The sequence below is a fragment of the Leuresthes tenuis genome, unplaced genomic scaffold, assembly GCF_036924035.1.
Source record: "Leuresthes tenuis unplaced genomic scaffold, fLeuTen1.0.hap1 SCAF_16, whole genome shotgun sequence".
NCBI lineage: Eukaryota > Metazoa > Chordata > Actinopteri > Atheriniformes > Atherinopsidae > Leuresthes > Leuresthes tenuis.
The window spans coordinates 412,282-437,248 of NW_027325370.1; the positions used below are offsets into that span (position 1 = coordinate 412,282).

General features: G+C 48.1%; 1 protein-coding gene across 1 annotated transcript; it reads left to right on the forward strand.

Moving 5' to 3' along the window:
* The first annotated feature begins 548 nt into the window (after positions 1–548).
* tfe3a (transcription factor binding to IGHM enhancer 3a) lies at positions 549–20,711 on the forward strand. The gene is made up of 11 exons (XM_072367270.1): positions 549–954; positions 5,223–5,321; positions 5,480–5,545; positions 5,639–5,792; positions 5,929–6,108; positions 7,394–7,492; positions 14,103–14,223; positions 19,115–19,171; positions 19,258–19,333; positions 19,409–19,556; positions 20,033–20,711. The coding sequence occupies exons 1-11, from the start codon at positions 812–814 to the stop codon at positions 20,381–20,383; spliced, it is 1,494 nt and encodes a 497-aa protein (XP_072223371.1). The 5' UTR covers positions 549–811; the 3' UTR covers positions 20,384–20,711.
* The last annotated feature ends 4,256 nt before the right edge of the window (positions 20,712–24,967 follow it).

Genomic DNA, 24,967 nt, shown 5'->3' on the forward strand with positions numbered 1-24,967 from the left:
GGCTGACGTCACCTGGGAAACCCCCCCCCCCCCTCACTTCCCGTAACATTCGAGACAAAAACAAACAAGATGGCGGAATCTGCTCCACTTTCTGAGTGCTGAGGCTCAGCGCGACAGCTGATTGGCTCCCAACAAACGAACTTTTTCATTGGCTCGGAGCAGGAAAAGAAGCAGCTCATTGGCTGAGCAACTCATTGATCCCACCCCCAGAAATCATAGAAGTAGAACAGATAGAACAAAGATGTAGTCTTGGTTGGTTTTTATTCTGTTGAAATGCTTTGTAATATTATTATTTTAGAATGTTCTGAATTATGTTATGAAGTTAAATTACTTTTAAAGTGTTTTGAAGTTTCAGTTGTTCCCATTATTCGACACAAATCTGTAAAAAAAAATCAGCGAAAGTGTGAAATACCACAGAAAGTTGTGGGCGAAGCCAGGGGCACGTGCTGTTCATTGATTGGTCTAAAAGTCATGAATTAACTGAGGTTTTAGAGAATAACAATAAAAAGGTAGAAAGTTGCTGGTTCTGCGTTTCCTCCTCGGGATCCGTAACCGTCTCTCTGTGACGGTCCGATCTGAGCGCTGTGGTTCTGTGCTCGGTTCGGTCCGTTCAGGTGTCGCTCAGCAGCTTCCGGCAGGACTTTCAGACTTCATCACCCCCGAAATCTTCCTCTCCTCGGTCTCGTGCATGTGTCCTCCCGCAGGCTCGTGTTAGCGTCTCGCGCTCCCGCTGCTGTGATTTGCCTTTGGTCTCGCGGTTGTTGCTGGGATTTTACCTTCATCTGTGCTTCTCTCTTCACTCTCTGGAGAAATGTCAGCCATCAGTTCGAGCCAGGTCCGGACTGGAGAGCAGAACCCGAACGGAGCTGAGCTGGACCACCCAGAGGCCGCGGTTCTGCAGCCGCAGACCGTGTTCGTCATCCTGGACTCGGCAGAAACCCTCAACCTGGTCCGGTGAGTGCGGAAGTTCCAGGAGTTACCGTTATCTCCGTCCAGGCCAAACTCCGCTCAGAAATCTGAGAATTTAACCGCGGTGGTTTTATCTTTGAAGGTTCGGTGTAACGAACCGGACCGCTCTGATCTGTACTGTTTTCTGCTGAGTTCGGCTCGTTAATTCTTCACCACAGCCGTTACTTTACTGGACCAACAGTCCTCCCTTTATTCATGGAGAAATCAAACAGTCATGTTTAATTATGGATGTCCAGTTTAAATTTGAGGGTTTGAGAACAGAGTTTGGTTCTGGAGTTCTATCAGAGGTGATGATGATGATGATGATGATGGACAGGTTGTTGTTGTTGTTGCCATCTGACCTTTGACTTCTGAGCCTCTTTGCCTTCCTCTGCAATGACTCATCCAGCTTTAATCCTCCTCCTCTGTTTTTTCTTGAGAAACAGACTCGGTCTACTTTAAGCTCCTTTAAAGTCATAAAACCCATAAGTGTTGTTTTCTTCAGATTTTCATTTAAATGTAGTTGTTGTAATAATAATGTTTAAATGATGTTTTCTGTATTTCTGCACTGGTCATTTAGTAAATTCCAGTCGAAATGTTGTCAAATAAATAATGAATTCAGCTGTAATCTCCAAACTAGGTTTGGATTTTGGTTAAATGTTGTATGAGGCGCCTGAACTTTATATCCCAGAGATGTTTCTGTGCTCAGCAGAAGTTGTGAGGAGTACAGGTGAGGGTCAGCTAACAGCTAACTGCTAACTGCAAACAGCTAAATACTAACAGCTAACTGCTAACAGCTAAATACTAACTGCTAACAGCTAACTGCTTACAGCTAAATACTAACTGCAAACAGCTAAATACTAACTGCTAACAGCTAACTGCTAATAGCTAAATACTAACTGCTAACAGCTAAATACTAACTGCTAACAGCTAAATACTAACTGCAAACAGCTAACTGCTAATAGCTAAATGCTAAATACTAACTGCTAACAGCTAACTGCAAACAGCTAAATACTAACTGCTAACAGCTAACTGCTAACAGCTAACTGCTAACTGCTAACTGCTAACAGCTAATGCACACACTTGAGTGTCAGCTGCAGGCAGAATCAGCAGCGGAGGTCCAGTCTGGGGTTCTGATCCTCAGGAGGAGGCTGCAGCTGTTTGGACCTGGATGAGCAGGAAGTGACTCAGCATAAAAACCCTTCACACACTCACGTTTGTCCTGTAGCAGTGTGAGGACCGACAGTTACTGACTGAACTCCCGGCTCAGGTTCTGCTTCAAAACTTTAAAAGTGGATTCAAAACCAGATTTGAAGCACCAGAACCCACTTCCCTGAAACCTTAGTTCTGTCAGTAGTTTACTGACGGTTGAAAATGCTCCTTGGTTCTGTCTCCAGCTCCTTGGTTCTGTCTCCAGCTCTTTGGGTTCTGTCTCCAGCTCTTTGGTTCTGTCTCCAGCTCTTTGGTTCTGTCTCCAGCTCTTTGGGTTCTGTCTCCAGCCCTTTGGTTCTGTCTCCAGCTCTTTGGTTCTGTCTCCAGCTCTTTGGGTTCTGTCTCCAGCTCTTTGGGTTCTGTCTCCAGCTCTTTGGGTTCTGTCTCCAGCCCTTTGGTTCTGTCTCCAGCTCTTTGGGTTCTGTCTCCAGCTCTTTGGTTCTGTCTCCAGCTCTTTGGGTTCTGTCTCCAGCTCCTTGGTTCTTGGTTCTGTCTCCAGCTCCTTGGTTCTGTCTCCAGCTCCTTGGTTCTGTCTCCAGCTCTTTGGGTTCTGTCTCCAGCTCTTTGGGTTCTGTCTCCAGCTCTTTGGGTTCTGTCTCCAGCTCTTTGGTTCTGTCTCCAGCCCTTTGGTTCTGTCTCCAGCTCTTTGGGTTCTGTCTCCAGCTCTTTGGTTCTTGGTTCTGTCTCCAGCTCTTTGGTTCTGTCTCCAGCCCTTTGGGTTCTGTCTCCAGCTCCTTGGTTCTGTCTCCAGCCCTTTGGTTCTGTCTCCAGCCCTTTGGTTCTGTCTCCAGCTCTTTGGGTTCTGTCTCCAGCTCCTTGGTTCTGTCTCCAGCTCTTTGGTTCTGTCTCCAGCTCTTTGGTTCTGTCTCCAGCTCTTTGGGTTCTGTCTCCAGCTTCTTGGTTCTGTCTCCAGCTCTTTGGTTCTGTCTCCAGCTCTTTGGTTCTGTTTCCAGCTCTTTGGTTCTGTCTCCAGCTCCTTGGTTCTGTCTCCAGCTCCTTGGTTCTGTCTCCAGCTCTTTGGGTTCTGTCTCCAGCTCCTTGGTTCTGTCTCCAGCTCTTTGGGTTCTGTCTCCAGCTCTTTGGGTTCTGTCTCCAGCTCTTTGGGTTCTGTCTCCAGCTCTTTGGGTTCTGTCTCCAGCTCTTTGGGTTCTGTCTCCAGCTCTTTGGGTTCTGTCTCCAGCTCTTTGGTTCTGTCTCCAGCCCTTTGGTTCTGTCTCCAGCTCTTTGGGTTCTGTCTCCAGCTCTTTGGTTCTTGGTTCTGTCTCCAGCTCTTTGGTTCTGTCTCCAGCCCTTTGGGTTCTGTCTCCAGCTCCTTGGTTCTGTCTCCAGCCCTTTGGTTCTGTCTCCAGCCCTTTGGTTCTGTCTCCAGCTCTTTGGGTTCTGTCTCCAGCTCCTTGGTTCTGTCTCCAGCTCTTTGGTTCTGTCTCCAGCTCTTTGGTTCTGTCTCCAGCTCTTTGGGTTCTGTCTCCAGCTTCTTGGTTCTGTCTCCAGCTCTTTGGTTCTGTCTCCAGCTCTTTGGTTCTGTTTCCAGCTCTTTGGTTCTGTCTCCAGCTCCTTGGTTCTGTCTCCAGCTCCTTGGTTCTGTCTCCAGCTCTTTGGGTTCTGTCTCCAGCTCCTTGGTTCTGTCTCCAGCTCTTTGGGTTCTGTCTCCAGCTCTTTGGGTTCTGTCTCCAGCTCTTTGGTTCTGTCTCCAGCTCCTTGGTTCTGTCTCCAGCTCCTTGGTTCTGTCTCCAGCTCCTTGGTTCTGTCTCCAGCTCTTTGGTTCTGTCTCCAGCTCCTTGGTTCTGTCTCCAGCTCCTTGGTTCTGTCTCCACTCTTTGGTTCTGTCTCCAGCTCTTTGGTTCTGTCTCCAGCTCCTTGGTTCTGTCTCCAGCTCTTTGGTTCTGTCTCCAGCTCTTTGGGTTCTGTCTCCAGCTCCTTGGTTCCGTCTCCAGCTCTTTGGTTCCGTCTCCAGCTCTTTGGGTTCTGTCTCCAGCTCTTTGGTTCTGTCTCCAGCTCTTTGGTTCTGTCTCCAGCTCTTTGGGTTCTGTCTCCAGCTCTTTGGTTCCGTCTCCAGCTCTTTGGTTCTGTCTCCAGCTCTTTGGTTCCGTCTCCAGCTCCTTGGTTCTGTCTCCAGCTCTTTGGGTTCTGTCTCCAGCTCTTTGGGTTCTGTCTCCAGCTCCTTGGTTCTGTCTCCAGCTCCTTGGTTCTGTCTCCAGCTCCTTGGTTCTGTCTCCAGCTCTTTGGTTCTGTCTCCAGCTCCTTGGTTCTGTCTCCAGCTCCTTGGTTCTGTCTCCACTCTTTGGTTCTGTCTCCAGCTCTTTGGTTCTGTCTCCAGCTCCTTGGTTCTGTCTCCAGCTCTTTGGTTCTGTCTCCAGCTCTTTGGGTTCTGTCTCCAGCTCCTTGGTTCCGTCTCCAGCTCTTTGGTTCCGTCTCCAGCTCTTTGGGTTCTGTCTCCAGCTCTTTGGTTCTGTCTCCAGCTCTTTGGTTCTGTCTCCAGCTCTTTGGGTTCTGTCTCCAGCTCTTTGGGTTCTGTCTCCAGCTCTTTGGTTCCGTCTCCAGCTCTTTGGTTCTGTCTCCAGCTCCTTGGTTCTGTCTCCAGCTCTTTGGGTTCCCGTCTCCAGCTCTTTGGTTCCGTCTCCAGCTCCTTGGTTCTGTCTCCAGCTCTTTGGGTTCTGTCTCCAGCTCTTTGGGTTCCGTCTCCAGCTCTTTGGGTTCTGTCTCCAGCTCCTTGGTTCTGTCTCCAGCTTCTTGGTTCTGTCTCCAGCTCTTTGGTTCTGTCTCCAGCTCCTTGGTTCTGTCTCCAGCTCCTTGGTTCTGTCTCCAGCTCCTTGGTTCTGTCTCCAGCTCCTTGGTTCTGTCTCCAGCTCTTTGGGTTCTGTCTCCAGCTCTTTGGGTTCTGTCTCCAGCTCTTTGGGTTCTGTCTCCAGCTCCTTGGTTCTGTCTCCAGCTCCTTGGTTCTGGTGTTGCCTGCACAGTTGATCCTGTTTCAGACATTTTTATGAAAACAACAGATCTTCACTGTGAGTGATGTAATCCTGGCAAGGCTGCTGATTGGCTGATGCTCTCTCTCTGTCACTCAGGGTGGAGTCGGGAATCGTCGCTGACATCGAGGTTGACAGTTTGCTGCCCTCAGACTGTGACACCTTCTACCAGATCAAGAGTCAGCCAATCGGCATCAGGTAACACTTCTGTGACCTTCACCTCACAGGTCAGACCGGTTTGGGTCCAGACTAATCACTGGTAATCCTCAACCACCTGTTTCTACTGAGTGAAACTAGTTATTGATCATGTTCAGATGATGTAATGTGACGACCTCATCATGTCTCTCTCTCCTCAGCTCATCAGCAGCAGCTTCTTCCTCATCCTCATCTTCATCCTCGCTGCCTTCAGTCATGTCATCCAGGTAAACATCAACTCTTCTTCTTCTGCTGTTATTCTGTCCTCGTCCTGCAGAGGGCACCTTAGACTCTGAGGATAACCTCCTCTCGTTCTGCAGGATTCTGATGCGGCAGGATCTGATGCGTCAGCAGGCTCTGGAGGAGGAGCAGAAGGAGGCGCAGCAGCAGCGGCGCTCCACCGACTCCTCCTCGCCAATCTGTGTGTCTGTGTCCTCCTGCAAACCTGCTCAGGTCCCCGTGGAGGTGCTGAAGGTACAAGGAGTAACCTGCAGTCAGGTTATCAGCTGCAGAGACATGAGAAACAGAAGAAGAACATCTGGGGAACAGTTTGTCTTAGTTTAAACGTCAAAACACAGACGAACAAATGTTCTACCCATGTGTCCAACAGGTGCAGACTCACCTGGAGAACCCCACCAGGTATCACATCCAGCAGGCTCAGAGGCAGCAGGTCCGTCAGTACCTGTCCACCAGCAAGACAACCAATCATGATCCAGCTGTACAGCCAAGCCCCTCCACTGAGCTTGGTTCCACCCCCGGACAACCAATGGACAGCAGCCCCAAACAAGAAGTAATAAACGTAAACACACAAACAAGAAGTAATAAACGTAAACACACAAACAGGAAGTGATAAACATAAACACGCAAACAGGAAGTAATAAACGTAAACACGCAAACGGGAAGTGATAAAACATAAACACACAAACAGGAAGTGATAAAACATAAACACACAAACAGGAAGTGATAAACATAAACACACAAACAGGAAGTAATAAACATAAACACGCAAACAGGAAGTAATAAACGTAAACACGCAAACGGGAAGTGATAAAACATAAACACACAAACAGGAAGTGATACACATAAACACACAAACAGGAAGTAATAAACGTAAACACGCAAACGGGAAGTGATAAAACATAAACACACAAACAGGAAGTGATACACATAAACACACAAACAGGAAGTAATAAACGTAAACACGCAAACAGGAAGTAATAAACATAAACACGCAAACGGAAAGTAATAAACGTAAACACGCAAACAGGAAGTAATAAACATAAACACGCAAACAGGAAGTGATAAACATAAACACACAAACAAGAAGTAATAAACATAAACAAACAGATGAAGCGCGAAACGTAAACACACAAAAGGATGAAGTAATAAACGTAAACACGCAAACAGGAAGTAATAAACATAAACACGCAAACGGGAAGTGATAAACATAAACACACAAACAAGAAGTAATAAACATAAACAAACAGATGAAGCGCGAAACGTAAACACACAAAAGGATGAAGTAATAAACGTAAACACGCAAACAGGAAGTAATAAACATAAACACGCAAACAGGAAGTGATAAACATAAACACACAAACAAGAAGTAATAAACATAAACAAACAGATGAAGCGCGAAACGTAAACACACAAAAGGATGAAGTAATAAACGTAAACACGCAAACAGGAAGTAATAAACGTAAACACGCAAACAGGAAGTAATAAACATAAACACGCAAACAGGAAGTAATAAACATAAACAAACAGATGAAGCGCGAAACGTAAACACACAAAAGGATGAAGTAATAAACGTAAACACGGCATCAACAGGACTCCTTGTCAGAATGAGTCATTCAGAGCATTGAAACAATGTAAACCAGAGCTGGAGTATCTTTTAAAGGGAGATCAGCAGTTTTCAGGCAGCAGAGTTCTTCCTGTTGGAGTCAGTCTGCTGCGTCAGTGCTTCCAGAGGATCTGAGTCAGTTCCAGTCTGAACTGCAGTTTAATCAGAAACTTCAGAGGTCTGACTTGGTCACACACATTACTAACCAGCTGATCTGTGACTTCTCATTCAGGTGGAAGAGGCTGTCATTGATGACATCATCAGCCTGGAGTCGAGCCTGAATGATGAATTTCTGACGCTGATTGATTCTGGACTGCAGCTCGCCAACACGGTAACACGCACTGATACACGCACACACACTTAGTTTGAGTTAGTTTACTCTCAGCACACTGAGTGCTGCAGCCAGTTGCTGTCCATGCATGATGGTGATAGTTGTACCAGTGTCAGCTGGCCCATAGGGGGCGCTGGGGCTCAGCCCCACCAGCTGTTGTCCGTGTCAGTTTTACTTAGTGTGTGCCTACATGCAATTTAAATCATTTAAACATCTTTTCCACCAACTGACACTCCACTGACAGACAGTGTATCATTCTCTCATGGGGCCATCGGCAAAGTGCCCCAGACCTGCAGCTAAACAGCCAATCCGGTTACGGTTTCCAGGGGGAAATCATGAATAATTGGCCTATCAGCGTCGCCAAATTTAACGCCTGTGGGGCGCTGGAGATTTAGCCCTGACTGCTATGTAAAATGGTAAAATGCGTGAAGCTTTAGGATTGCTGAAGCTACATGAGGAGCCAGCGGTAGTTTTTTTTGTAGTGCGACTCCCAGACTCTGAGCTACGCTACGGGGGGGAAATATACGTTCAATGACAAAGAGAGATGATGGCGATGACAACCAGAGTTCAACAGCAACTTCCACTGAATTCGGTGAAATCATTAGTAATGTAGCCTTTTGCGAGATGGACGAAGGAGGAAACATTTCTCATTAAGGAGCTTTGACCTAACATCACGGTGAAAGATGAATGTTACAGACGGAGATTTTATCGGAGCTGGTTCAGCCGTAGGACGTGGCTGGCAGGTTGTGGAGCAGCTAATGCACTTTCCTGTTTCCCCTGTATCCTCTTCAGAAGTTACAGATGTGATTCGACTTGGACAAAGACTGGACTAACTGACGTAAAGCGCCTCTCTGACCGGATCAAGAAGCATGATGGATCCAAAGGTCACATGGAAAACTGTGTAAAGCTAGCTGTGTTCGGAAAGATTAGCATAGCAACGCTGCTAGGTGATGGGCACCGCAGTGCTGTAAGAAGGCTCAATGAATAGGTAGATAAAAACCGTAGATACAACCGTAGGCACCACACCGCCCCCATCGGGTGGCTCTGTAGGTACCGCACCGCCCCCATCGAGTGGTTCTGTAGGTACAGCACCGCCCCCATCAGGTGGTTCTGTAGGTACCGCACCGCCCCCATCAGGTGGTTCTGTAGGTACCTCACCGCCCCCATCAGGTGGTTCTGTAGGTACCTCACCGCCCCCATCGGGTGGCTCTGTAGGTACCTCACCGCCCCCATCGGGTGGTTCTGTAGGTACTACACCGCCCCCATCGGGTGGTTCTGTAGGTACAACACCGCCCGCATCGGGTGGTTCTGTAGGTACCGCACCGCCCCCATCGAGTGGTTCTGTAGGTACAGCACCGCCCCCATCGGGTGGCTCTGTAGGTACCGCACCGCCCCCATCGGGTGGTTCTGTAGGTACAGCACCGCCCCCATCGGGAGGCTCTGTAGGTACAACACCGCCCCCATCGGGTGGTTCTGTAGGTACCTCACCGCCCCCATCGGGTGGTTCTGTAGGTACAACACCGCCCCCATCGGGTGGTTCTGTAGGTACCGCACCGCCCCCATCGAGTGGTTCTGTAGGTACCTCACCGCCCCCATCGGGTGGTTCTGTAGGTACAACACCGCCCCCATCGGGTGGTTCTGTAGGTACCTCACCGCCCCCATCGGGTGGTTCTGTAGGTACAACACCGCCCGCATCGGGTGGTTCTGTAGGTACAACACCGCCCCCATCGGGTGGTTCTGTAGGTACCGCACCGCCCCCATCGAGTGGTTCTGTAGGTACCTCACCGCCCCCATCGGGTGGCTCTGTAGGTACCGCACCGCCCCCATCGGGTGGTTCTGTAGGTACTACACCGCCCCCATCGGGTGGTTCTGTAGGTACAACACCGCCCGCATCGGGTGGTTCTGTAGGTACAACACCGCCCCCATCGGGTGGTTCTGTAGGTACCGCACCGCCCCCATCGGGTGGTTCTGTAGGTACCTCACCGCCCCCATCGGGTGGCTCTGTAGGTACCGCACCGCCCCCATCGGGTGGTTCTGTAGGTACCTCACCGCCCCCATCGGGTGGTTCTGTAGGTACCGCACCGCCCCCATCGGGTGGTTCTGTAGGTACCTCACCGCCCCCATCGGGTGGTTCTGTAGGTACCGCACCGCCCCCATCGGGTGGTTCTGTAGGTACCTCACCGCCCCCATCGGGTGGTTCTGTAGGTACCGCACCGCCCCCATCGAGTGGCTCTGTAGGTACCGCACCACCCCCATCGGGTGGTTCTGTAGGTACCTCACCGCCCCCATCGGGTGGTTCTGTAGGTACCTCACCGCCCCCATCGGGTGGTTCTGTAGGTACCGCACCGCCCCCATCGAGTGGCTCTGTAGGTACCGCACCACCCCCATCGGGTGGTTCTGTAGGTACCACACCGCCCCCATCGGGTGGCTCTGTAGGTACCGCACCACCCCCATCGGGTGGTTCTGTAGGTACCTCACCGCCCCCATCGGGTGGTTCTGTAGGTACCGCACCGCCCCCATCGGGTGGTTCTGTAGGTACCACACCGCCCCCATCGGGTGGCTCTGTAGGTACCGCACCACCCCCATCGGGTGGTTCTGTAGGTACCTCACCGCCCCCATCGGGTGGTTCTGTAGGTACCTCACCGCCCCCATCGGGTGGTTCTGTAGGTACCACACCGCCCCCATCGGGTGGCTCTGTAGGTACCGCACCACCCCCATCGGGTGGTTCTGTAGGTACCGCACCGCCCCCATCGGGTGGTTCTGTAGGTACCTCACCGCCCCCATCGGGTGGTTCTGTAGGTACCGCACCGCCCCCATCGGGTGGTTCTGTAGGTACCTCACCGCCCCCATCGGGTGGTTCTGTAGGTACCGCACCGCCCCCATCGAGTGGCTCTGTAGGTACCGCACCACCCCCATCGGGTGGTTCTGTAGGTACCGCACCGCCCCCATCGGGTGGTTCTGTAGGTACCTCACCGCCCCCATCGGGTGGTTCTGTAGGTACCGCACCGCCCCCATCGAGTGGCTCTGTAGGTACCGCACCACCCCCATCGGGTGGTTCTGTAGGTACCACACCGCCCCCATCGGGTGGCTCTGTAGGTACCGCACCACCCCCATCGGGTGGTTCTGTAGGTACCTCACCGCCCCCATCGGGTGGCTCTGTAGGTACCGCACCGCCCCCATCGGGTGGTTCTGTAGGTACCGCACCGCCCCCATCGGGTGGTTCTGTAGGTACCACACCGCCCCCATCGGGTGGCTCTGTAGGTACCACACCGCCCCCATCGGGTGGCTCTGTAGGTACCGCACCACAGGGAAGAGTTCAGAACGTAGGAAGCTGTGGATCTGTCCGGTTCAATAAGTCTGATCAGAGTTCAGCTGCAGCTGTGAGACTGAATCCAGAGAAACGCTGTCACAGTATCACTTCATGTTTTCCAGACTTCCTCCTTTCTGTGGGCGGAGCCTCAACCTGTGTGTGTGTGTGTGTGTGTGTGTGTGTGTGTGTGTGTGTGTGTGTGTGTGTGTGTGTGTGTGTGTGTGTGTGTGTGTGTGTGTGTGTGTGTGTGTGTGTGTCAGGGAGATATGAAGCTCTGGGAGTTTTTTCTCTTTCTTAAAGAGACGTTTCCCCATTTTTTCAACAGTCGTCGGGCAGAAAGCGGAAGAGAAGCAGCTCAGGCGCTGTGTGAGTGTGTGAAATCAGAAAAGATGAGGATTTTGGTGTTACTGCCAGACCATGAGAAGAGGAGGATTAAATCTGAGGTAAACGCTGCATTTTATGTGCTGTTTGAGCTGCAGCCGCAGAGTTTGTTGGGTCGGAACACGGTGGCAGTATGATCAGTATGAGCTGAGCGGCTGATAGATGCATCAATCAGCTGTTTCTCTCAGTTCGGTGGATCTTTACATCCAGTTATTTAACTCCGATGTCTGTCAGTGTCAACAACTGAGTCAGAACCGGTTAAAAAGTCCAGAGTCAGTGGGAGTTAGAGGCGTTCTGGATCCTGCTCTGACAGCATCCGGGGGCTGGTTCCACCATCATGGAACCACCAGCAGTCTGGACTCAGACGGCCCTGTTTGTAGGGACGGCAGAACCAGAACCAGACCAGGTTCCTGAGAGGAACTCAGAGGTCCAGAGGGACTGAGTTTAAGCAGCTGCTGCAGACCCAGACGTCTCTCTGTGGGCAGCATCAGGGACTGGATCTGATCCCCAGCCGGTGGGGGTCCATGAGGGCCGTGAGACCTCCGCCGGGTTCTGGGCCGTCTGTGGGTTTGTTGGTCAGCCGCAGAGCTGAAGACGACATTTAATTTTCTGCAACATGTCAGTTTTAGTGTAACTCAGCTGCTGTGTAGCAGTTAAATGATCTAATGAAAGTACCTCCTGTCAGATTGGATGAAACAATCTGATTTAGCACTTATAAGTCTCTATAAGCCACACCCCCTCGGTGCCCTGTTTGCTCCCATGGAGGAGAACTGATGGAGGTCTGCGGGATGCTACGAGTCGCTGTGTGTTTCAAGGTGTTTGGTGTTTATATCATTCAGTGAAGAAGAAGAAAAAGACAAATCAAGCATTCAGGGGCATTGTTTTCTGTGGGAGATGGTAGTTTTTCTGCAGTCACAAAACACACTGAGAGAAAGAAAAAACACACTGAGAGAAAGAAAAAGCCTGGAAATGGAGAAGTTCCTCTTTAAACTGCTGAGTCTGCAGCTGTGATTTCCTCAGAATGCAGCTGTAAATCAAACAAGCAGTTTCATTTACAGTTGAAGCTGATCAGCTAACAAACTTTAGCTTCTTGGTCATAAACTAAAGTAAAAACAGATTCAAGTACCAACAAACCATCCAAATGTACACTTTTTATGCACATTGAGGGGAAATCAGTACCCAGCTTTAGCTTTAGCTGATGCTGTTCCAGCAGCTAGCTCCAGCTAAACCTGATGCTTTTCCAGCAGCTAGCTCCAGCTAAACCTGATGCTGTTCCAGCAGCTAGCTCCAGCTAAACCTGATGCTATTCCAGCAGCTAGCTCCAGCTAAACCTGATGCTGTTCCAGCAGCTAGCTTCACCTAAGGCTGATCCTGTTCAAGCAGCTAGCTCCAGCTAAACCTGATGCTGTTCCAGCAGCTAGCTCCAGCTAAACCTGATGCTATTCCAGCAGCTAGCTCCAGCTAAACCTGATGCTATTCCAGCAGCTAGCTTCACCTAAGCCTGATGCTATTCCAGCAGCTAGCTCCAGCTAAACCTCTGCACGCCAGGTGGAGCGCACGCCAGGTGGAGCGCACGCCAGGTGGAGCGCACGCCAGGTGGAGCGCACGCCAGGTGGAGCGCACGCCAGGTGGAGCGCACCTCTGACACAGCTCACAGTAAATGGAGTGAACAGATCTGAGCTCACCAAGAAGTTCTGTGAGAATACTGGATCCAAGAAATGTTCTGAATCAGCTGGTTGGATCCCAGCAGAGATGGAAGTGATTGATTACCTCACCCCGTCCTGATTATTGGATCCCTTTTTACTGTCTGAGCAGAACTTCTCTGAACCACTTACAGGTGGTCCAGAATGCAGCTGACAGAACCTTCCACATCCTCTCATATTCCACCAGTTCTGCTTTATTTCCATGAGCTCCGGGTCAGGTTCAGAATCCAGTTCAGAGTTCTTCCATTTAGAGCCTTGCATGGTCAGGTCCATTCATCTGTCAGAGATCTGCAGCCCGATCAGAACCACGGGACTCTGAGCTGGAGTCCTCCATCCAGGATCAGAACCAAACTTTGGACTGAAGATGTGGGAGAAACATCTGAAAACATCTGGCTCCCCTTTAAAGGGGAACTCCGGTGTTTTTAAACCTTATTTCTGGCATGAAATACGTTCATCTGCTCACTGAGAACAGTTTGGTGAAAGTCGGCGTCCTTCAGAAGATATTTAGATAACTGGAGATCCATATAACGGAGTGAACGGGGCTTAGAGGATGCAGCCTCTAAATAAGGCATTATCTGTCTTTATTTCACCAACACTTTAAGAAGAATGAATGAATGAACGTGTGCTATAGCTGCTGTTAGCTCATAGCCGCTGTTAGCTCATAGCTGCTGTTAGCTCATAGCTCTGTTAGCTCATAGCTCTGTTAGCTCATAGCTGCTGTTAGCTCATAGCTCTGTTAGCTCATAGCTCTGTTAGCTCATAGCTCTGTTAGCTCATAGCTGCTGTTAGCTCATAGCTCTGTTAGCTCATAGCTCTGTTAGCTAATAGCTCTGTTAGCTCATAGCTCTGTTAGCTCATAGCTCTGTTAGCTCATAGCTCTGTTAGCTCATAGCTGCTGTTAGCTCATAGCTCTGTTAGCTCATAGCTGCTGTTAGCTCATAGCTGCTGTTAGCTCATAGCTCTGTTAGCTCATAGCTGCTGTTATGTGGCTACTTGCAGCTATAGGAGAGCTAACGGAGGGATTTCTACACAGGCACTCTTCTGGGACCACTTCATCCACGGGCCCGGTGGGCCCGGTGAGGCCCGGTGAGGCCCGGCTCATGTGTGAGAGCGTTGGAGCTGCAGTCAGCTGATCAGGCAGCTCAAAGCCGATGGTTCAGAGAGCAGATGTGATTCTAACTCTGTGTCATTCTGTCGTCTGATTGGTCCGTTGCAGCTGCCGGTGTCGGGGAACATGCTGGACGTGTACGGCGGCAGCAGAGGGATGGCCACGCCCACCATTACCGTCAGCAACAGCTGCCCCGCAGAGCTTCACGCCGTCAAGAGGGAGCTGAGCGGTAAACGACACACGGTGCTGTTGGTCACATGACCCTGAGTCCTCAGCCAATCACACGTGTCCTTCTGTGAAGTCATCATCAGGCACTGAGCATTTGAAGCGGCGCCGCCTCAGCGATGATCTGCTAATGAGAAACTTTCAGTTCAATTCAGTTCAATTCAGTTCAGTTCAATTCAGTTCAATTCAGTTAATTTCAATTCATTTCAATTCAGTTAAATTCAGTTAAATTCAGTTCAATTCAATTCAGTTCAATTCAGTTCAATTCAGTTCATTTCAATTCAGTTCAATTCAGTTCAATTCAGTTCAATTCAATTCAGTTAAATTCAGTTCAATTCAGTTCAATTCAGTTCATTTCAGTTCATTTCAATTCAGTTCAATTCAGTTCATTTCAGTTCAGTTCAATTCAGTTCAATTCAGTTCAATTCAGTTCATTTCAATTCAGTTCAATTCAATTCAGTTCAGTTCAGTTTTATTTATATAGCCCGAAATTACAACAAATCTCATCTCAAGGTACTTAAATAATAAAGTCCGATTCAAGCCAATTGGAGTTCAATTAATTGTAATCATAATCCAATTAATTCATATAGAACCAATTCAAAAATAATATCTTAGCTAAGGAAACCAACAGATTGGACAGAAACTTAAACAGGGGGGAAAAGAGAGCAGAGGGAGGAGAGGTGCATCATGGGAGCTCCCCCAGCAGGCTGGGCCTATAGCAGCAGAACTATGGGATGTTTCAGGCTTATTATGGGATGTTTCAGGCTTATTATGGGATGTTTAGGATTATTATGGGATGTTTAGGATTATTATGGGATGTTTAGGATTATTATGGGATGTTTCAGGCTTATTATGGGATGTTTCAGATTATTATGGGATGTTTCAGGCTTATTATGGGATGTTTCAGGCTTATTATGGGATGTTTCAGGCTTATTATGGGATGTTTAGGATTATTATGGGATGTTTAGGATTATTATGGGATGTTTAGGATTATTATGGGATGTTTAGGATTATTATGGGATGTTTAGGATTATTATGGGATGTTTCAGGCTTATTATGGGATGTTTCAGATTATTATGGGATGTTTCAGGCTTATTATGAGATGTTTCAGGCTTATTATGGGATGTTTCAGGATTATTATGGGATGTTTAGGATTATTATGGGATGTTTCAGGATTATTATGGGATGTTTAGGATTATTATGGGATGTTTCAGGCTTATTATGGGATGTTTCAGATTATTATGGGATGTTTCAGGATTATTATGGGATGTTTCAGGATTATTATGGGATGTTTCAGGATTATTATGGGATGTTTCAGGATTATTATGGGATGTTTCAGGATTATTATGGGATGTTTCAGGCTTATTATGGGATGTTTAGGATTATTATGGGATGTTTCAGGATTATTATGGGATGTTTCAGGATTATTATGGGATGTTTCAGGATTATTATGGGATGTTTCAGGCTTATTATGGGATGTTTAGGATTATTATGGGATGTTTCAGGCTTATTATGGGATGTTTAGGATTATTATGGGATGTTTCAGGATTATTATGGGATGTTTCAGGATTATTATGGGATGTTTCAGGCTTATTATGGGATGTTTCAGGATTATTATGGGATGTTTCAGGATTATTATGGGATGTTTCAGGATTATTATGGGATGTTTCAGGATTATTATGGGATGTTTCAGGCTTATTATGGGATGTTTAGGATTATTATGGGATGTTTCAGGCTTATTATGGGATGTTTCAGGATTATTATGGGATGTTTCGGGCTTATTATGGGATGTTTCAGGCTTATTATGGGATGTTTCAGGCTTATTATGGGATGTTTCGGGCTTATTATGGGATGTTTCAGGCTTATTATGGGATGTTTCAGGATTATTATGGGATGTTTCAGGATTATTATGGGATGTTTCAGGATTATTATGGGATGTTTCGGGCTTATTATGGGATGTTTCAGGCTTATTATGGGATGTTTCAGGATTATTATGGGATGTTTCAGGATTATTATGGGATGTTTCAGGATTATTATGGGATGTTTCAGGATTATTATGGGATGTTTCAGGCTTATTATGGGATGTTTCAGGATTATTATGGGATGTTTCGGGCTTATTATGGGATGTTTCAGGCTTATTATGGGATGTTTCAGGCTTATTATGGGATGTTTAGGATTATTATGGGATGTTTCAGGCTTATTATGGGATGTTTCAGGATTATTATGGGATGTTTCAGGCTTATTATGGGATGTTTCAGGATTATTATGGGATGTTTAGGATTATTATGGGATGTTTCAGGATTATTATGGGATGTTTCAGGATTATTATGGGATGTTTCAGGATTATTATGGGATGTTTCAGGATTATTATGGGATGTTTAGGATTATTATGGGATGTTTCAGGCTTATTATGGGATGTTTCAGGATTATTATGGGATGTTTCAGGCTTATTATGGGATGTTTCAGGATTATTATGGGATGTTTAGGATTATTATGGGATGTTTCAGGCTTATTATGGGATGTTTCAGGATTATTATGGGATGTTTCAGGATTATTATGGGATGTTTCAGGCTTATTATGGGATGTTTCAGGCTTATTATGGGATGTTTAGGATTATTATGGGATGTTTCAGGATTATTATGGGATGTTTCAGATTATTATGGGATGTTTCAGGCTTATTATGGGATGTTTCAGGATTATTATGGGATGTTTCAGGCTTATTATGGGATGTTTCAGGATTATTATGGGATGTTTCGGGCTTATTATGGGATGTTTCAGGCTTATTATGGGATGTTTCAGGATTATTATGGGATGTTTCGGGCTTATTATGGGATGTTTCAGGCTTATTATGGGATGTTTCAGGATTATTATGGGATGTTTCAGGCTTATTATGGGATGTTTCAGGATTATTATGGGATGTTTCAGGCTTATTATGGGATGTTTAGGATTATTATGGGATGTTTCAGGCTTATTATGGGATGTTTAGGATTATTATGGGATGTTTCAGGATTATTATGGGATGTTTCAGGATTATTATGGGATGTTTCAGGCTTATTATGGGATGTTTAGGATTATTATGGGATGTTTCAGGCTTATTATGGGATGTTTAGGATTATTATGGGATGTTTCAGGCTTATTATGGGATGTTTAGGATTATTATGGGATGTTTCGGGCTTATTATGGGATGTTTCAGGCTTATTATGGGATGTTTCAGGATTATTATGGGATGTTTCAGGATTATTATGGGATGTTTCAGGATTATTATGGGATGTTTAGGATTATTATGGGATGTTTCAGGCTTATTATGGGATGTTTCAGGATTATTATGGGATGTTTCGGGCTTATTATGGGATGTTTCAGGATTATTATGGGATGTTTCGGGCTTATTATGGGATGTTTCAGGCTTATTATGGGATGTTTCAGGCTTATTATGGGATGTTTCAGGATTATTATGGGATGTTTCGGGCTTATTATGGGATGTTTCGGGCTTATTATGGGATGTTTCAGGATTATTATGGGATGTTTCAGGCTTATTATGGGATGTTTCAGGCTTATTATGGGATGTTTCAGGCTTATTATGGGATGTTTCAGGATTATTATGGGATGTTTCAGGCTTATTATGGGATGTTTCAGGATTATTATGGGATGTTTCAGGCTTATTATGGGATGTTTCAGGATTATTATGGGATGTTTCAGGCTTATTATGGGATGTTTCAGGATTATTATGGGATGTTTCAGGCTTATTATGGGATGTTTCAGGATTATTATGGGATGTTTAGGATTATTATGGGATGTTTCAGGCTTATTATGGGATGTTTCAGGATTATTATGGGATGTTTAGGATTATTATGGGATGTTTAGGATTATTATGGGATGTTTCAGGATTATTATGGGATGTTTCAGGATTATTATGGGATGTTTCAGGATTATTATGGGATGTTTCAGGATTATTATGGGATGTTTAGGATTATTATGGGATGTTTCAGGATTATTATGGGATGTTTCAGGCTTATTATGGGATGTTTCAGGATTATTATGGGATGTTTCAGGATTATTATGGGATGTTTAGGATTATTATGGGATGTTTCGGGATTATTATGGGATGTTTCAGGATTATTATGGGATGTTTAGGATTATTATGGGATGTTTAGGATTATTATGGGATGTTTCAGGCTTATTATGGGATGTTTCAGAGCAGTAATTAGCAGCTCGTCAGTACAGCTGCAGCCTCTCTGTGGGAGTTTGTTCTGTTAGCTTCTGCCACAGCTTTGCTGTGTTTAAAAGGTCAGAATCAGACATGCTGGTTACAGCATTTACTCCCACCAGCTGACCGGGGAAGGTTCCCATCTCCTGAGGGCTGATTGGCTCACAGCACTGTGATGTCAGAGCGCTGCCAGCTAAGCCCCTCCCCTCCCCATGTTTCTGTTTTCCTGCTGAAAGGCTGTTCTTGGGTTTGATGAGTCAGCATCACGACTTCCTCTGAACGCTCGTCTTATTTTCCCACATCATCATTTTCACTTCCTGTTCAGGCAGCAGGAACCGGTGTTCTGCTGTGTGCGAAACCCTGAAACCCTTCTGTGTTTCCTAGACCCAGGTTCTGGTTCACTGGCAGAACCCTCTCAGAACCGGGTCATGGTGTCTTCAGCTCATAGCTTCTGGGTTTTAAACGTGGAGGTCATCATGACTCCTCCCCCAGACTGTGATGTCAGAGGTTCGCCCCCCCCCAGTGTCACCCTGCAGCAGGAGGTGCTGAACCGGAACCAGTGGTCGCTGAAACTGGTTCCAGATAAGGAACCGGCTCTGACCCAGAACTGAAACTGGCCCGGTTTGTTTGCTTTCTGTTTCTGGAGCCGTGGAAATCAGCATTTTTCTTCTTCTTCTTCTTCTTCTTGTAGTTGGGGAGACAAAAGCTCTGATGAAAGAACGGCAGAAGAAGGACAACCACAACCTCAGTGAGTAGCGCGATCAATCAGCTGATCAGTTTCAGGTGGTTCAGGGTCACGTCAGGTCCGGTAAAAGCCTGATGGTTGTTTTTCAGTCGAGAGGAGGCGGCGCTTCAACATCAACGACCGCATCAAAGAGCTCGGAGCGCTGATCCCCAAGTCCTCCGACCTGTGAGTAAGCCGCACCTCACACTGACTCCACCTGTGAACGCCTGGGTGTGTGCTAACCTGTGATTGGTCGCTCAGAGAGTCCAGGTGGAACAAAGGAACCATCCTGAAGGCGTCGGTGGATTACATCCGCAAACTGCAGAAGGACCAGCAGAAGGCGCGAGAGATGGAGGAGAGGCAGAGGAGGCTGGAGAGCACCAACCACTCGCTGCTGCTGCGCATACAGGTGGGGGCGGGGCTTCATACAGGCGGGGGCGGGGCCTCGCGGGTGGGGCCGGGGCCTCATACAGGCGGAGGGCGGGGCCTCATACAGGCGGGGGCGGGGCCTCGTGGGTGGGGGCGGGGCCTCATACAGGAGAGGGGCGGGGCCTCATACAAATGGGGGAGGGGGCTCACATGGGAGGGGCGGGGCCTCACAGCTGGGGGCGGGGCTTCGACCAGGAGATGGGCGGGGCCTCACGGGTGGGGGCGGGGCCTCACACGGGCGAGGGTCGAGGCTTCAGACAGGTGGGGTCTCACACAGCTGGGGGTGGGGCTTCATATAGGCGGGGGCGGGGCCTCACACAGACGGAGGGCGGGGCCTCACACAGGCGAGGGCCGGGGCCTCATACAGATGGGGGCGGGGCCTCATACAGGCGAGGGGCGGGGCTTATATGTCTGATTTATTTGTTGTGGTGAATAATTTTTGTGTTTCTGTCGCAGGAGTTGGAGCTCCAGGCTCGCCTTAATGGCGTCTCCTCCTCCTCCCCCCCTCCCCCCACTTCTTCCTCCCCCTCTCTGGACCCCCGGTCCCTGCTCCTACCCCCGATGCCCCGCCCCTCCTCCTCCCTGGTGACCCCCTCGCTGGGCCTGGACGCACTGAGCTTCGTGGAGCTGGACGAGCCCCGGGGGGCCTCCACTGTTTTCTCCCCGGACCTGATGGAGCTGCACGGCCTGGGGGGGCTCCTGATGGAGGAGGACGGAGGGGGGGTGCTGTCTGACCCGCTGCTGTCCTGCGGCGCCTCGAAGACCAGCAGCCGGAGGAGCAGCTTCAGCATGGACGAGGACCTCTGATGCTGCCGCAAGCTGATTGGTCACAACTGGAGGAGGACTTTCTTTTTTGACTGTAGTAACACCGGGATCTGATTGGCTGTGAATGAACTCTCTGCTGATTGGCTGGTGGAGGCCTTGCAGCATCTTTTCACCTGTGCAGCAGCTGACAGCCTGCAGGTGTGCTCTCAGCTGGACATTTCCTCACTGCAGTCCTGTAAATATTCAGCTGTTCACGAACAGATCTGTCAGCAGGGAGCAAACAGGAAGAGATCTGTCAGCAGGGAGCAAACAGGAAGAGATCTGTCAGCAGGGAGCAAACAGGAAGAGATCTGTCAGCAGGGAGCAAACAGGAAGAGATCTGCCAGCAGGGAGCAAACAGGAAGAGATCTGTCAGCAGGGAGCAAACAGGAAGAGATCTGTCAGCAGGGAGCAAACAGGAAGAGATCTGTCAGCAGGGAGCAAACAGGAAGAGATCTGTCAGCAGGGAGCAAACAGGAAGAGATCTGTCAGCAGGGAGCAAACAGGAAGAGATCTGTCAGCAGGGAGCAAACAGGAAGAGATCTGTCAGCAGGGAGCAAACAGGAAGAGATCTGTCAGCAGGGAGCAAACAGGAAGAGATCTGTCAGCAGGGAGCAAACAGGAAGAGATCTGTCAGCAGGGAGCAAACAGGAAGAGATCTGTCAGCAGGGAGCAAACAGGAAGAGATCTGTCAGCAGGGAGCAAACAGGAAGAGATCTGTCAGCAGGGAGCAAACAGGAAGAGATCTGTCAGCAGGGAGCAAACAGGAAGAGATCTGTCAGCAGGGAGCAAACAGGAAGAGATCTGTCAGCAGGGAGCAAACAGGAAGAGATCTGTCAGCAGGGAGCAAACAGGAAGAGATCTGCCAGCAGGGAGCAAACAGGAAGAGATCTGTCAGCAGGGAGCAAACAGGAAGAGATCTGTCAGCAGGGAGCAAACAGGAAGAGATCTGTCAGCAGAGAACAAACAGGAAGAGATCTGTCAGCAGGGAGCAAACAGGAAGAGATCTGCCAGCAGGGAGCAAACAGGAAGAGATCTGTCAGCAGGGAGCAAACAGGAAGAGATCTGTCAGCAGGGAGCAAACAGGAAGAGATCTCACTGATAAAGGAACAGATCTGATCAGGTTCAACTCTTTGATTCAGTTTTAACTTTTTATTTCAGTTCTGTTTGTGCTGGAAACAAACTTCAGGGATTCAGAAGGGAGACGAAAGGTCAGTGATGGTTTCTGTGTCGCCATGACGCTGAACCTGACGAGCTTCAGGGTTTATGGCTCTGACTCCGCCCACCGCTGCCAGCTGAGTGCTGATTGGAGGACAGAGTTTCTCACAGTCCTGATCTTAGTTAGTAGCCATAGTTGAAACCAGGCTCACGTGCACTCTGAATGCACGTGAGCCTGGTTTAAACTATGGAATAAATCCAAAAAGTCATGAAAAAGCAAGAAACTACAGATGGTCTGATTCTGTAGAACTCAGCTGGTTCTGCAGTTTGATGCATGATCAGAAGGGACAGGGGGCGGGGCTTCTCAGCAGGTAAATCTGAGCCCTCTCATTGGCTGTCAGGTGTTTGATGTTGATCAGAAGGGACAGGGGGCGGGGCTTCTCAGCAGGTAAATCTGAGCCCTCTCATTGGCTGTCAGGTGTTTGATGTTGATCAGAAGGGACAGGGGGCGGGGCTTCTCAGCAGGTAAATCTGAGCCCTCTCATTGGCTGTCAGGCGTTTGATGCGTGATCAGAAGGGACAGGGGGCGGGGCTTATCAGCAGGTAAATCTGAGCCCTCTCATTGGCTGTCAGGCGTTTGATGCGTGATCAGAAGGGACAGGGGGCGGGGCTTCTCAGCAGGTAAATCTGAGCCCTCTCATTGGCTGATGGGTGTTGATTGAGTTGAACTGATTTGTTATTCCAAAGGAAAAAAAAGTAGATTGGATTAAAAAATGAATTATTTACCAAATGATAAAGTGGGAGCCAATAAAGCTGCAGGATCCTCACAGTGAAATGCAGCAGGGAGTAACTCCGGTTCTACGTGATTTAAGCTACTGCAGAAAATCCAGAACTTTATATTCTTCATGTTCTTGTTTTTTATATAAAATCATCCTGCAGAAAAACATCCATTTATTTTTATGAATTTATGTTAAAAGTTTTAGTTTATCTCAGCATCAGACCCACTTTAAAGCTTCAGTAAGTTAGCTTGCTGTTAAGCATCATCTGCTAACAGAGCTAACAGCTGCAGCAAAGAGCAGCTAGCTGTTAGCTTCTCTCAGTTCATAACTGTGATGTTTGAACAGCCCAGTTAGCTGTTAGCTGCTGCTGTTAGCTTCTCTCAGTTCATAACTGTGATGTTTGAACAGCCCAGTTAGCTGTTAGCTGCTGCTGTAACACAAACTAACTTTCAGTTTGAATAAAACTGGAGTAAATTTGCAGCCGACAGCAAGATTAGCTTCTGTAGTTCAGGCTAATTGTGTTATAAGCACTGAAAGAAGGAAGCTAGCTGCTCTCGCGGCTGCTGTTAGCTTCTCTCAGTTCATAACTGTGATGTTTGAACAGCCCAGTTAGCTGTTAGCTGCTGCTGTTAGCTTCTCTCAGTTCATAACTGTTTGAACAGCCCAGTTAGCTGTTAGCTGCTGCTGTTAGCTTCTCTTAGCAGAGGGTGATGAGCGTCACTGTGAAGCAGCTGCAGTACAGCTGTTTTTGTCTGCTTGGAGCTGGTCTGGGGTCAGTCTGGCAGCACAACGAGCTGGAATCACGCGCTCAGGACAGAACATCAGCGGTTACTATAGCAACAGCATCAAGATGGCAGCTGGTCATTCGGCTTCGGGATCAAATGAAACTGTTCTTCCATAAAGGGATTTCTGTCTGTTTGTCATTCATTTATGTTTATTATGTTTACGTAGAGTTTGTTGTTGTTTAAGAACTTGTCAACTTCCTGTTTGTTTCTGTCATGCTTCACATTCCATCTTTTATATCAAAATGAATCATAAAATAAAACAGTACTGACTTATGAGTGTTCTTGTTTCTCACAGTTGAAGCAGCTGCTCTCAGTTGGATTCCACAGAAACAAACATCACATTATATTTACTCTGCAAACTGGTTTAAAACTAATGAGATGAGCTCACTTTGAGTCACTTTGAGTCACAACATGAAGCTGAAGCTTTTAAGAACGAGTTTATTTTAACAAACACAAACTAAACTTATTGGTTTCTCTTAGTCGGTATCCTGATTCTTCACCAAGTTCCATGAGATTTATCTGGTTTTTCTGTTGCCTTCTGTCCCGTCACTGATATTATCAGATCCAGCTCTTCTTCAAAGTCACATGTTGCATCTGAACATTGGATGTCTGGTGGGGGGGAGCTGTAAACATATGTAAACATATGTAAACATCTGCTTAGAATAAAAATTCTACTTCATTTTCTCCAGTAGAGTAGTTGACAAACTGTTGGAAGTGCAGCTGAGAGGCAGACTGGACTGAAAGGACTGAGCTGAGGACGTCACAGACTGTCTGATAACTGCTAACCCTGCTAACGCTAACCCTGCTAACCCTAACCCTGCTAACGCTAACCCTGCTAACCCTGACCCTGCTAACGCTAACTCTGCTAACGCTAACCCTGCAAACCCTAACCCTGCTAACACTAACCCTGACCCTGCTAACCCTACCCCTGCTAACTCTGACCCTGCTAACCCTGCTAACCCTAATCCTGCTAACTCTAACCCTGCTAACGCTAACCCTGCTAACGCTAACCCTGCAAACCCTAACCCTGCTAACCTTAACCCTGCTAACACTAACCCTACCCCTGCTAACCCTAATCCTGCTAACGCTAACCCTGCTAACCCTACCCCTGCTAACCCTAATCCTGCTAACGCTAACCCTGCTAACCCTAACCCTGCTAACCCTAATCCTGCATAGAAGGAAACCAACAGACTGTTTTAGACCAGATGGAAATGAAAAATAAAAATCGAGGCAGTATAACCAGAGCTCCTGCCAATTTTTTGGTGGTTCAGTGATAAAATAAACAAGACAAGAGGAAAAATCTGAAAGTATCTCTAATAAAAGTGCATGATAGTAAAGTTCAGACTGCCAGAGGCCAACAGGTGAGACAGGTCACCTGCCAGAGGCCAACAGGTGAGACAGGTCACCTGCCAGAGGCCAACAGGTGAGACAGGTCACCTGCCAGAGGCCAACAGGTGAGACAGGTCACCTGCCAGGGGCCAACAGGTGAGACAGGTCACCTGCCAGAGGCCAACAGGTGAGACAGGTCACCTGCCAGAGGCCAACAGGTGAGACAGGTCACCTGCCAGGGGCCAACAGGTGAGACAGGTCACCTGCCAGGGGCCAACAGGTGAGACAGGTCACCTGCCAGGGGCCAACAGGTGAGACAGGTCACCTGCCAGAGGCCAACAGGTGAGACAGGTCACCTGCCAGAGGCCAACAGGTGAGACAGGTCACCTGCCAGAGGCCAACAGGTGAGACAGGTCACCTGCCAGAGGCCAACAGGTGAGACAGGTCACCTGCCAGAGGCCAACAGGTGAGACAGGTCACCTGCCAGAGGCCAACAGGTGAGACAGGTCACCTGCCAGAGGCCAACAGGTGAGACA

What these genes read in the sequence shown, in the direction of transcription:
- tfe3a (XM_072367270.1), top strand. Translation starts at nt 812, where the DNA reads ATGTCAGCCATCAGTTCGAGCCAGGTCCGGACTGGAGAGCAGAACCCG. An exon ending in TCCCCGTGGAGGTGCTGAAG is followed by an intron (nt 5,793 to 5,928) that starts GTACAAGGAGTA and finishes TGTGTCCAACAG; the next exon opens with GTGCAGACTCACCTGGAGAA. An exon ending in CGTCAAGAGGGAGCTGAGCG is followed by an intron (nt 14,224 to 19,114) that starts GTAAACGACACA and finishes TTCTTCTTGTAG; the next exon opens with TTGGGGAGACAAAAGCTCTG.